Source organism: Rhincodon typus, chromosome 15 (genome assembly GCF_021869965.1).
Source record: "Rhincodon typus isolate 14 chromosome 15, sRhiTyp1.1, whole genome shotgun sequence".
NCBI lineage: Eukaryota > Metazoa > Chordata > Chondrichthyes > Orectolobiformes > Rhincodontidae > Rhincodon > Rhincodon typus.
This window is the reverse complement of record NC_063346.1, coordinates 1,087,108-1,100,848: the sequence shown is the minus strand read 5'-3', so window position 1 is coordinate 1,100,848 and position 13,741 is coordinate 1,087,108. Positions and strand designations below refer to the sequence as shown.

General features: G+C 40.7%; 1 protein-coding gene across 1 annotated transcript in view; it reads left to right on the top strand.

The window, feature by feature from the left end:
• LOC109927193 (zinc finger CCCH domain-containing protein 18-like) overlaps positions 1–13,741 on the top strand; it is an 82,446-nt gene that overhangs the window by 31,641 nt on the left and 37,064 nt on the right. Inside the window, exons 4-6 of the mRNA XM_048605933.1 lie at positions 2,447–2,595; positions 5,459–5,473; positions 13,268–13,360. Coding sequence (XP_048461890.1) covers positions 2,447–2,595; positions 5,459–5,473; positions 13,268–13,360 — 257 coding nt within the window. The remainder of the gene's footprint in view (positions 1–2,446; positions 2,596–5,458; positions 5,474–13,267; positions 13,361–13,741) is intronic.

Here is a 13,741-nt window from a genome sequence, read left to right as displayed (position 1 = left end):
TTTTAAAATTTTTTTTGAAGGACCCAGAGATTTTGTACAAAAGGAGATATAGGCACTGCTGTACTTTTTATAAACTCAACTAGACTTTATTTGTCATAAGAACAGTGCTGTATCTGTGGAGAAAGGGTGAAAAAAATATTTTCGGGTACAACGCATCATCGGAACTATTCTAACAGCAATGTGCCTGAAACATAACGCCTTCGTTCTCTCCACAAGTGCTACCAGACCTGATGAACATTTCCAGCACTTTCTATTTTTACTTCACATCTTGGTAATGTCTGCAACAATGTACGTTTATGTAGAGCACATTTTTCATGTTGCTTTTCTTCCCTTGCTGTATGAGATCAAGTAATGAATGTAATGTAGACCACCCGCCCTAATCCCAAACGGCTTTGTGGTGAGTTTTTTTTAGTTCCACCTTCCTTTCAACCCCCAATAAGAACTCCAGTAATGTGTTCAATAATTTAAATATATATGATTTTTGTTAGAGCTATCCAACCCTGCATGTCTGCATCAGCTCACTTAGTTTAATCCAAACCTAATCACATGCCTCCATACCTTTGAATCTTTACCTGGAAATATTTATCCAGCTTTTCCTTTTAAAATTGCAGTGATCTTTGCTTCAATCACTTACTGCATTAATACTTTCCAATTGCTTTAACACTTAACTCACTGAACAACACTTTGCTGTTGTATACTTCTGTGACATCACAAACTTTACTAAAATGTTTTAACTTTGCTGCCTTATGACTCACTTATCACTGAGTGGAATTTAGGGGAATTGGATGAGCATGTGATTGTAGAATACAAAATAATTAATTGACTTAAGCCATTTGGTCCCTCGAGTCAGCTTCATCATTCACTATAATCAAGCCTTATCCGCGATATTAATTCCATATTCTCATTGTATCCCTGTATTCCTTTGTTGCCCCCATGACACTGGGTGAACAAACTTGTCCGTGTCTCAATCCTAATGACTAAAGACAATCCTGAAGGGTCGCTAATCCTATTGTTTTCATGGTATAGGGCAATAATGCTTTATGTCTGCATTGAAATGTGTTTCCAAAAAATGGGAAGGATTTCAATAGCTTGTATGTCACACACTAAACAGGTACTTTCCAGTTTTTCAAATGTGTCAGCACAACCATTTTATTAGATAATATTAATTCAGCTGATGACAGAGTGACTGCTCTCATAAGGAAAATCCAGGAGAATAGCACTAAGTCTTGATGCTCATTTAGAGTACTGGTGTAGACATGATGGGCTGAATGGCCTCCTACACCATAACAATTCTGTGATATTTTCTAAAGATAACACAAACTATGGTGAAGACCAATGAATTGGAGGCCAGCACTCTTCAAGTGTACACCTTTAGGTATGCAACAGTCGCTGTCTGATTTGGGAGTGCCAACATTGAATTGAAAAGATACAGGTTTGATAGACGCAGATGTTCATTTGAAATGTAGATGAGTGGAATAAAAGCTGGATTTATTAGCTTAAATTGTGAACATCACAATCTTCAACTGAAATTGAAACGCACTTCGAGGCTGTACATATCAGTGAAGTAAATATGCTGTTCTTCTAATAATTCCATTAATCGCTCAGATTTATCAAATAAGGTTTTAATTTTAACATCTCATCTGAAAATAGGTACTGAAGGTTTTTGTTTTGAAAGTATAGTAAGCGAAGTTGGAATGTAGAGGGAGAATTCTAGAGCTAAGGGATATGATGTCTTTGAGGCTGTGCTACAGAGAGTGGAGCAGTGAAAAGAGAACATATGGTAAGGATATGATGATAAGAGAGTTGCAGCTGGGACATAGGACTGGAGGATGTTGCTGAGGTGAAGAAAGTAGGATTTTGCATTTGTATTGCACCTCCGTATACTCAATGCCCAAATTTCTTTGCTGTGTGTGAATTCACTTTTCATACATCATTTGGCTGCAGTGTTTTGTTATGTGTCCAGTTCCCACAAACTGTAAATTAATGATTGATTTGCTGAATTATTATTTGCAGAATGGTGTTGGTCAGAACACTGGGAGAGCTGTTGGCTTTCATTCAAGTGTACCTCTTTTTATATATGCCCAACAGAGCCTCAATGCCTACTGAAAATGATAAACCCTCATCCAGCACTTGTTCAGTGACAGACAGCATTGTCAATTTAGATAATGTGTTTACATCCTGGTATGGTGCTTGATGTCACAGTTTCTTTATTGAGCTGAGAATGCTGCTGTCCCAAGCCAACATGTCCAGCATCAAGGCACTTATCAGACAAAGTCAGCTTTGCTGGGCAGGGCGTGTTGGTGCTAACTCAACTAAGCCCTGCTTAGAACCTACACAGATTGACAGATTAATAAGTCAGTTATTCCTTACTGTTAGTTTGTGTTGAAACATAATTAAACATTTTGGTTTTTCTCTCCTCAGTGTTTTTAAATCTGTTGTTTTGCAGGTAACTGCACGTGGGGAAATAATTGTCGATTTATTCATCCAGGAATAAATGACAAAGGAAATTATTCACTGATAGCCAAACCAGATCCTTTTTCACCAAATGGAGGACATCACCTGGGACCCCATCCATTAATGCAGGCCAACCCTTGGGTAAGTGAGTACAGGTTGTTAGAACACAAGCGTTGGCCATTTGGCTGAACAGAATTGTGGTGGTAATTTCCTAAACCATCTTATCTGTCTCACTCCTGCTATCCTTTAATGTTCCTCCTTTTCAGCTATTTATTGAAATTCCTTTTAAAAATATATTTATGGATTCTGATTTAACTGTTTATGACATCTATATCATCTGTCTAAAGATTTCTTTCCTTTAATTCATTTTATCTTATTTATGCCATTTGTTCTATCTGGAATAATGCTGTTCAAGATGATTGCCTCTGGGTTGGCAGTTTGCCACTAAGTTTCACTCCTTTAACTTGCCTCCTCTGGACTCCGTTTCTGTACTTCCTGCAGTCCTGATTTTGTCTGTATTTTAGCTCCATCTATGAATTGAAATCAGTTTTAAGAAATCATAGTTTCATTTTTCTTGTTCTTTATTCATTAACGGAATAAGGGCATTGCTGGGCAGGCAGCATTTATTGCCCATCCCTAATTGCCCAAAGGGCAGTTCAGAGCCACCCACATTGCTGTGGGTCTGGAGTCACATATAGGCCAGACCAGGTAAGGATGGCAGTTTCCTTCCCTAAAGGTCATGAGTGAACCAGGTAGGTTTTTATGACAATCGACAATGCATTCATGGTCATCATTAGATTCTTAATTCCAGATATTTTATTGAATTCAAATTCTATCATCTGCCGTGGCAGGATTTGAATCCGTGTCCCCAGAATGTTATCTGGGTCTCTGGATTGACACTTCAGCGATAATACCACTAGGTCATCGCCTCCTTAGCCTTCAACTAAAACATTTTAGTGGTGCTGTAATTATTATTTCCCTACTCTTTTAAATTGTTTTTTGTCAAGCATCTGATCCTGTTCCGTCGCTGAAGATTCTCCTTTTACGTGCAGGCACCCTGAACTTGTCGGAGAGAGATCCTCTTACCTTAGCTGCTCACCCTCCACATTGTCTCGAATCTCCATTTTGGCAACTCTTGCCCCTTTCCTCTGAATTGAACACCATTCTGCTAATCTTCACAAACGTTTCCCATCATATGAACTTTTCCACCACATATTCATGACCATCCTGCCAAATGCATTGCTTCTCATGGCCACTCCACACACATGGTTGGTCTCACTGACCAGCCGTCTACAGCTATTTTCTCTTATCCATCATCATTCATGTTCATTCACTGCCTTCTACCAAAATACTTTTGTTCCCAAAGCTTCAAATCTATTATCATCAATCATTCTCCATTACAATATGTAATCCTCCATTCCTTTTCAAACAACGCATTCTATATAACTGTGCACTCTTGTGGTTGATGAGGTTGAAAATACAGCTGGTCCACCCATAATCTACGCTGAGACAGCACTGCCCATTCAACAATATAATTAACATTTTGAATGGGCAATTAAATATTTCTGAGCAATATTGCCTTGTGGTGTTGTCTACACTACTCTTGTGAAAATCCCTTAGTGGAAGACTCTAAAGGAAATCTTACCAAGTAGCAATATCATGGAAGACTAGTAACCCACATAATTAAAGCTGCAAGCTAGTTGCTGTGATAGCACTTCCTTCCATACAGACACATCTGATACAGATCTGACCATAAGAAACTACAGAAAGTTGTGTGCACAGCCCACCATCATGGAAACCAACCTCCCATCCATGGACTCCGCTTATGCTTCTCATTGCCGTGGAAATGCTGCCAACACCATAAAAGACCCCTCCTATCCTGGTAATACTCTTTTCTAACTTCTTCCTTCAGGCAGAAGATAAGCTTGAACATGTGCACCAACAGGTTCAAGAACAGCTTCTTCTCTGCTAATATTAGACTGCTAAATGGACCTCTGTAACTTCAAATGATGTTGATCTTACTTTGTGCACCTCCTGTGCAGCCATAAACCTGTATGCCTCACTCTGTTTAAGCACTCTATGATCTGTATGTCCTAGTTTGCTATGATTTGCCTGCCCTGCTCACAAAATAAAGCTTGTTACTGTATTTAGATACATGTGATACAATAAATCAAATCAAATTTTAATTAAACAGAAATGGAAATTGCTCGAAGTCAGGCTGGCAAATATCTGAGATTGCACAATGCTCCAGGATGTCTGACCTGCAGTGTTAATTTGTATACTAAATTGATAATTCTATTTGTTGGCATTAACTAAAGATGTATTTGTCTTTCTGTAAATGGGAACATACTGAAACTGGTTTGAGGGTACATTTTGTCATGTGTGTTCCTGTAAATGAAGGCTTATTATACAATGATTGTGCTCCTGTTCTGTGCTTCACTGCTTATCTAAAATGGAACATGCAGCCCTGGCAGTTCTACCATTTGTGTGATCCATCTGATTTGCTAATTTTATGAGGAGTTTGGAGGTTGGATTGAAGGTTTGAAAAAGATTTTAATGGACAGTGTTGCTTGATCAGTTGATGAGCTCTAAATTTGTTCTTCTATCAACGTCTCTACGTAAAAACAAACGGGTGAGAACTCGGGCAAACTCGTGTAGGGGTGGGTCTGGGTGGGATGCTCTTCAGAGGCTTGATATGAACTTGATGGGCCGAATGGCCTGCTTTTTCACACTGTGTAGGGATTCTATGATTTCCCATAGTGTACATCTCTGCAGCCCTAGGTTGCAGAGGCAATAGGCTGTTATCAGTGGGTCTGAGCATTTGATCAGACCGTAACCTGAAGAAAACTTACTTTCAGAGAATAGATAACGTGTTAAGCAATGAAAGCATGGCTGTTAATCTAGTAAATCCTGTCTAATCACCAAGCCAGAAATTCAGCAGAACTTTAAAACTAAATATTGAAGACTCTCTTTTTAATGATCTGATTTTCTGTTTTCTTTTCAGGAAACACATGTTTTGGTGAGTATTGATTTAAGCTAAGTTTGTAAATCTCACCTGGAGGCTTTATAGTCTAGTCATACATTTGTAAAATTTGAGTACCATTAGAAGCTTCCTAAACTCAGAAATTTCTTGTTGGGGGAGGACTTTTTGAGAGAGGACCAGGAGGAAGAAAAATCAAGCAATCTTTGTGAAGTTTGATTGGAATCCTCATGTGGATTGCTCCAGTACAGTGCAAAAACATGAACCATTAGTTCTCATTGAAAATTCAAATGGAATGACAGAATGTGATCTCTCCAACATCCCAGAATCCTGAATAATAAATTTCAGATTTAACTCATTTGGTCACATTCCTATCTCGTGTCCATTTGTGGTGCGAGCGTGTTTTGTTTTGTATATATTTCTAAATTTCCAATAAGTGATCAATGAAATAGAAAAGACATCCCTCTGAGGAATTGCGAGTTTGTGTATAAATCTGCAAAGTGTGTGTATTTTCTGTATTCACCTGAGGTAATAACAGTTGAGAGAGACTTGCTCTGGGAGCCTCCAATTTTAACTCTAGGTCAAACATGAAATATCCTGCTAATTGCTTCCTCCTTTCTACATCCGATTGACGAATCATTACTAGCATATGTTGAACACTAGTATGAAGGAGTGCTGAGGATGGCAAGGGCACAGAATGTACTCTGGGGATCTTGGTGGACTGCCCTTGACGTCGTGGGTTGAAGGGCCCATTCCTGTGCTGTACAGTTCTATGTTCCATATCCTCAATACCAGCTGCTAGACTGTGACTGCTGCCATGTCCTTTAGACTTGGTAGCTCAGTCAGGGGCAGTCTACCAAGTTCCCCAGAGTACATTCTGTGCCCTTGCCATCCATCCCATCTGGGCATCTCATAATTTTATAGACTTATTTCAAGTCTTCCCTCAGCCTCTGCTGCTCCAGAGAAAGCAACCCAAGTTCTTCTCTCCTTGTAGCTTATGCCCTCAAATCCAGGCAGCATCCTGATAAATGTCTTCTGCACCCTCTGCAAAGTTTCCGCATTCTTCCTGTAATGTGGCGATCAGAATTGAACACAGTACTGTAAATGTGGCCTAACCAAAGACTTTTAAAGCTGCAACACGGTATCCTGACTCTTGTACTCAATTCCCTGACCGATAAAGGCAAGCATGCCATAAGCAGCCTTCACCACCCTATCTACTTACGTGGTTACTCTCACGGAGTTATGGACTTGAACCTCAAGATCCCTCTGTACATCATTGTTGTTCAGGGTCCTACCATTAACTGTATGTTTTTCCTTAACATTTGATCACCCAAAGTGCAGCACCTCTCAATTACCTGGATTAAACTCCCATCTGACTTTTTTCCGCCCATATCTGCAACTGATCTATATTCAACTATATCCTTTGACAACCTCTACATTATCCACAACTCCACCGATCTTTGTATCGTCTGCAAACTTACTAATCCACCCATCCACGTTTTCAGCCAAGTCGTTTATATATATCGTAAACAGCAGAGGTCGCAGTATGGATCCTTGTGGAACACCATTAGTCACAGATCTCCACCTTGAAAAACACCCTTCCACTGCTACCCTCTGTCTTCTGTGGGCAAGCCAGTTCTGAATCCATGCAACCAAGTCACCATGGAACCCATGCATCTGAATCCTCTCAATGGGCCCACCATTAGGGACTTTGTCAAAAGCCTTACTAAAGTCGATGTCGACCACATCCACTGCTCTACCCTCATCAATCACCTTTGTCACCTCCTTGAGAAATTCAATCAAATTAGTAAGACATGACCTGCCCTGCACACAGACATGCTGACTGTCCCTAATTAGGCCATGCTTTTCCAAATGCACAAGAATCAATGAGAAAAAATCGTATTTCACCTCGTCCTCACCGGTCTATCTATCGCAGAGGCATCTGTCCATGAAAGTATTGGTAGGAGTGACCATGACAAAGGCTATGTAGAAATGAGTCCTGCCTTTTCATTTGCTTGATTGGCACCCCATCTAAAATCTGTAACATTCACATGTTCTACCACCACGATGACAGCAGTATAAACCATCTACAAGATGCACTACAACAACTTACCAAGGCTGAAACAGCACCATTCAAAATTACAAGCCATACCACCTAAAGGACAAAGGTGTGGCAATGCCACCACCTGTAAATCTCATTCAAAATCATATGCCATCTTGACTTGGAGCTAGTTTGCTCTTCCTTAGCTATTAATTGTATAAAAACCTGGAATTCCCTTACTGTCAGCATTGTGGATATACTTACACCACATGAACCATAATGGTTTATGAAGGCAGGGCAGTTCACCACCATCTCAAGGGCAACTAGGTCTGGGCAATAAGTGCTGGGCTAGATAGCAGTGCCCACATTTTGTGACTGAATTTTTTTAAAATACAGGGAGAGAGGGACATTACCTGAAGAGAGAAAGCTATAAGCAATATTGATTCACATGGTTTGTGTTACAAAGAAGAATCCAGGGGCTATCTTTACATTCCAGGGTGATGTTAGTTGGTGAGCTATAGCAGGTCAGAAATCACATGACACCAGATTATAGTCCAACAGGTTTATTTGAAAACACAAGCTTTTGGAGCTTCGCTCCTTTTTTAGGTGTTAGTGAGAGAGAAAGTATCCAGTATAGAATATATAACAAAAGATCAAAGGGTCACGCCACTGATGAGGATATATTAAACAAACCTAAATTGCTATTAAATCTTTAATCAGTTACAAGATTTTAATTGATTACTATGTATATGTAAATCCCTGAATTCCATTCAAGTCAATGTCCTGAGGGAAGAGGTGACATTTTAGGTCAGACAACGCATGTTAGGTGTGAGGCCTTGTCTAGAATCTGTTTGTGTTTTGGTTTGGAGTCAGGCTGAGTTTACTTCTGAAGTAGGAATTCATAAAATGCCCCATTGACTGTCTATAAACAGTGACTTGAAAGGAGTTTGGCTTGTTTAATATATTCTCATCAATGGTGTGACCCTTTGATCTTTTATTTATAAGTTCTGTATCAGATATTACCTCTCTTAGTAACACCTGAAGAAGGAGCGAAGCTCTGAAAACTTGTGTTTTCAAATAAACCTGTATGACTATAACCTAGTGCAGTGTGATTTTTGACCTTGTCCACGCCAGTCCAACACCAGCACTTCCGCATCAGAGCTATAGCAGATGAGAGTAAGTGACTAAATCAGTTGTCCACCATATCCTTCCAAGGCTGTGCCTTGTGTTAAGTTAGTAAGCTTAAGGGGAAGTGGCTAAGGATGAAAGAGAGTAATGGTTTTATTAAGATTTAGGACATCAACAATGGAGTTAAGTGTGCAGTTGAGAATATCTATAGTTGTGGAACTGTTGCGGTGATTGGAGAGCCAGAAACTATGCTGTTAAGATAAGAAAAGTGCAAAGATTATGTAAAGTGGAGGACAATTCTTTCTGGGAGCTGATATGGAAAAAGGTAGGGTTGGAATGTAGAATAGAGAGTTGGAGATTGATATTCACAAGTGATTAAAGATGACCTTATCTGTGATTGATACAATGGGAATAATGAGGCCCTATGAGATGATATGGTTAAGCGATCCCAAGTGCATGAAATTCATGGCTATTTTGTACCTAAGATTAGGCTTGTACTTGAGATGATCTAAATCTGAACTAAGTGTGGCTTCAAGGAGACCCAGCAAAATTGGAGTCAGTGGGACCTGGGAGAAACTTTCTGCTGGTTGGAGTCATGTATAATGCAAAGAGATTGTTGAGGTTGTTGGGTGTCAACCATCCTAGCTCCAGCACTTAAGTTACACACAGCCTTGTACCTGCAGGACTTGTACCAGGACTCCTACCTCATAGATAGTAGTTCCCCAGGTAGATACTTTCCAGTCAATCTGTTCAGATATGTTATGACACACCTCTGGAACAGGTGTGACTTGAGACCAGGCCTTCGAGCTTGAAAGGTAGGGACACTACCACTGTGCCTCAAGACCCAAGTTCCTCAGGTTTTTTCAGTCGGGTTTTTCAGACATGTTGTGACATATCTAGTGCAGGTGGAATTTGAACCTAGACCTTCTGGCCCAGAAGTGGGGACAGTATCACAGCACCACAAGATCCTGTAAGATCAGGGCATTTTCCTAGGCTCACCAACTTCAACTGTTTCATCATTGAACTTCTGTCCATAATAAGGTGAAACATAGGTACATCCCCTAATAATTGCACAATCTTCAACACCGTTCGCAACACTTCTGAAACTGAAGCAATAAGTGTCTTAAGTCAGCAAGATTTAGGCAACATCCAGGCTTTGGCTGACAAGTATGAAGTAACATTATGTCACACAAGTGCTAAGCAATGATCGTATCCAGCAATAGAGATACCAACCATCGCCAATTGATGTTTCATTGGTGTTACCATAACTGAATCTCCCAATATCAGCATGCTAGGAGTTACCATGGGCCATTAACTGAGCAGGACAAGCCATTTAAATACAGGAGATACAAGAGCTGGTCAGTGACTTGGAATCTTGCATTGAGTAACTCATCTGTTGTTTCCCCAGTGTCTGTCCACAATCTACAAGGCACAAGTCAGGATTGTGATGGAATACTTTCCACTAGCCTGTTTGCGTACAGTTCCAACAACACTCAAAGCACTTAATACTATCCAGGATAAAACAGTGAGGGGCTCTTGTGGTGCAGTGGTAGTTTCCTTACCTCTGATCCAGGAAGCCTCAGTTCAAGACCTATCTGCTCCAGAGTGGTGAAGTAACATCTCTGAACAGGTTAATTAGAAAATATCTGTAGCACAGTAAAACTATCCAGGATAAAACAGTCCTCTTGATTGGTACCCCAGCCACCACCTTCAATGTTCACTCCCATCGCTGTACCATCTACAAGGTGCACTGCAGTTACTCCTCAAGGGTCCTCCAGCCACAACTTTTCAAACACATGACCATTTCCGTCTAGAAGGACAAGGGCAGCAGATGCCTGTGAACACCACCCCCTGTAAATTCCTCTCCTAGCCATGCACCATTCCTTCACTGTCAAATTGCCCAAATCATGGAGCTCTCTTCCTAATAGTATTCTACGTGACCCTGCACCACCAGAACTGCAGCATTCAAAAAGGTGCCTCACCACCACTACCTCCAGGGAAACTATGGATGAGCAATAACTGCCACACTAGACAGCGATGACCATATTTCGTGAACAGTTTTTTTTCAGAAGCAGTACGGTTTGTGTTTGCTGAACTTTGCTGAAATTTCTGTATGCAAAGGTTCCCTCTCCTGGAGTACAATGGCGTGAATCCAAACTATGTTCAGCTGCCATCAAGCCCAACAAAGCACTGCAGTTAATAGTGGCTACCTGCAGGTGACTTTGTTGAGCCAGAATGGCTGAAGTCAAACCCCATAAATCTTATTAATATCTGAGCAGGTTGCAGATGCATCTGTCAGTGTTTTATCCTGTACCTATTGTAAGATTTACGTTATAGTACTGATTGATTGATTTACGATAGAGATAGAAATCAGTTGCATTGGATTACAGAGTGCAAAGATTAGGGTAACAAGTTGACTTATGTACAACTTTCATGAATCATAGTTTATTTTTCAATAGCCTTTAATTAGAAAAATCATCCCCTTTTCTAATGAGTCATCAGATAAAAATAATGCCATTTGAAAGCAGGAGTATTTGGAGTGATTTTGGGGCCACAGTGATGGGCTGTGAGGAGATATTAGAGAAGGAGAGTAAGGTTATGAGGTGTTGGGATTGGGCTTATTCTGGAACATGAAGGGATTCAATGGCTTTAAAGGAAGTGGCTGGAGAGATAGTGGGGGCATTGGCTGAAATATCCCAGAGCTCACTCGATTCTGGGAGGGATCCAGCAGACTGGAAAGCATCTACTGTGACATCCCTATACAAGAAGGAAGGGAGACCGAAAACAGGGAACTATAAGTAAACTATAAGTAAGTTAACCTAACATGTATTGTGGGGATAATGTAGAGTCCATTATTAAGGAAGAAATAGCAGGACATTTAGAACTGCTTAACACAATCAAATACAATTTTATGAAAGGAAAATCATGTTTGATAAATTTGTTAGAGTTCTTTGAGGAAATAACAAGCAGAGTTGATAAGGGGGAACTGGCAGATGTTGTGTATTTGGATTTCCCGAAAGCATTTGATAAGGTACTACGTGAAAGGTTATTACACAAACTAAGAGCTCACGGTATTGGGGGTAATATGTTAGCATGGATTGAGGACTGGTTAAAATGCATAAGACAGTAGGGATAATGGATCTTTTCAGGTTGGAAATATGTAACAAATGGTGTGCTGTATGAGTCAGTCAGAGACCCTCAATTATTTTCTGTCTATCTTAATGCCTTGTAGTGGGGCAGAGTGCAGTGTGTCCAAATTTGCTGACCTTACAATGCTCACATTGGAGACAGCTGAAAAGAAATTCATGAGAATGATGCCTGGGATGAAAGGGTTAACTTTAAGAGGAGGCGACGAGACGCTACTGAATGGTATTGTTTTTGGAATGTTAATCCAGAGACCCAGGTAATGCTCTGGGGACCCAAGTTCAAATTGGCCCATCTGATCAAGGTCCAGTTGCACTCTGAGATAAACCCTCCTATCGATGGCACAGATATCTCATCAAGGAGCCGAGCAATCACTTCCCGAGCTTCTCACAAAATTCTGTGGTACACTGATCAAGTCCTGAGGATTTAGCCACTGTTGTGTTTTAAGATGTCCAGCACCATCACCTCTGTAATATTGATACTTCTCAAGATATCACTGTTTATTTCTCCACGTTCTCTAGCTTCCATATCCTTCTCCACAGTAAATACTGATGCAAAGGCCCATATGCCTCCAGACCCACAGCAATGTGGTTGACTCATAACTGCCCTCTGGGCAATTAGCAATGGGCAATAAATGCTGACCTAGCCAGTGATGTCCTCATCCCATGAATCAATAAAGGAAAATATTTGTTTAGTATTTCACCCATCTCTTGCGGTTCCGCACATAGATGACCTTGTTGATCTTTAAGGAGCCCTATTCTCTCCCTAGTTACTCTTTTCACCTTAATGTATTTGTAGAATCTATTTGGATTCTCCTTAGCTCTATTTGCCAAAGCTATCTCATGTCCTCCTTTTGCTCTCCTGATTTCCCTCTTGAGTATACTCCTGCCCTTATACTCCTTAATTATCTTGTTGACTGGAGGGCAGGCTTTAGGGACTGAATGGTCTGTTGCTTCACCTTTTTCTTATGTTCTATACAACTAAAAGCACATCCAGTAATAGCTGAATGAGGAGAGTTAGGGAAGAGTGAAGAGACTTCTCTTCTTCCAGTGCATTTTAGGCCTTACGTGTCCTTCTGAGAGGGCATTTGCTGCCTAGGTTCACTTTATCACCTGGAAAGACACTCCCTTGGTACTACATCAGAAACATAAGTAATAAATCCAAGCCCTGGATTGGAACATGAGTTTCCAGAACACTTCCTGGGTCTCTGGGTTGCTGGTCCAATGACAGTATCTCTCTGCCATCACCTCCTGAGGTGAAAATTGTGGCTACTTGATGATTGGGCATATGTCATTTATAATGATTGGATATGGAATATTTCAGGTTCACACCATAACTACCACCTGCAGACCCAGTGCGACCAGTAGATGGCAGTCACTGTCCTTTAATTGGAGACTTTACTGTGAACTGCTGTTTCTGCCTCTGGCTGCTGAGGATTAAGATCCAGATTGTGTAATTCTGTATAAAGCTTAAGCACTGACAATATTGTTTACATAAAGGACTCTCTCTTTCTGAACTAGGGTGCTCCAGTGATTGATGAATTGATGCCACCCATTCCCTTGGAACCTCCAGCAGAGAGTGCATGGGAAAGAGGCTTACGACATGCAAAAGAGGTAAATAGCAACTTGCCTCAAATTTCGAAACACTAATTGACCATTTTCACCGAAAGGCAGTCAGTTCTCCCCAGACCAGCATGCTCTTGCCTGCCACCCTATCACCAGCAGAGTGTGCCCTTTGCCCAGTGCCAATCCCTGAAGGCTGAATGTCCTCGGTAATGTACTGGAATGTCTCCCTGGATAATGAACATGATTGTCTGGGGTTTGATTTGAATCCATAACCTTTTGACCTAGGTGAGCATGCTATTCACTAAGCCACACTTGAGTGGATAGTTTCATATGTGTTTGGCTTAGTCAAGTGATTTTTTCCCTGCTCCGTCTTTTTGGAATCTGTTGACTCAAAAGGATTTCAACTGGAGTTCAACATATTACATTCAA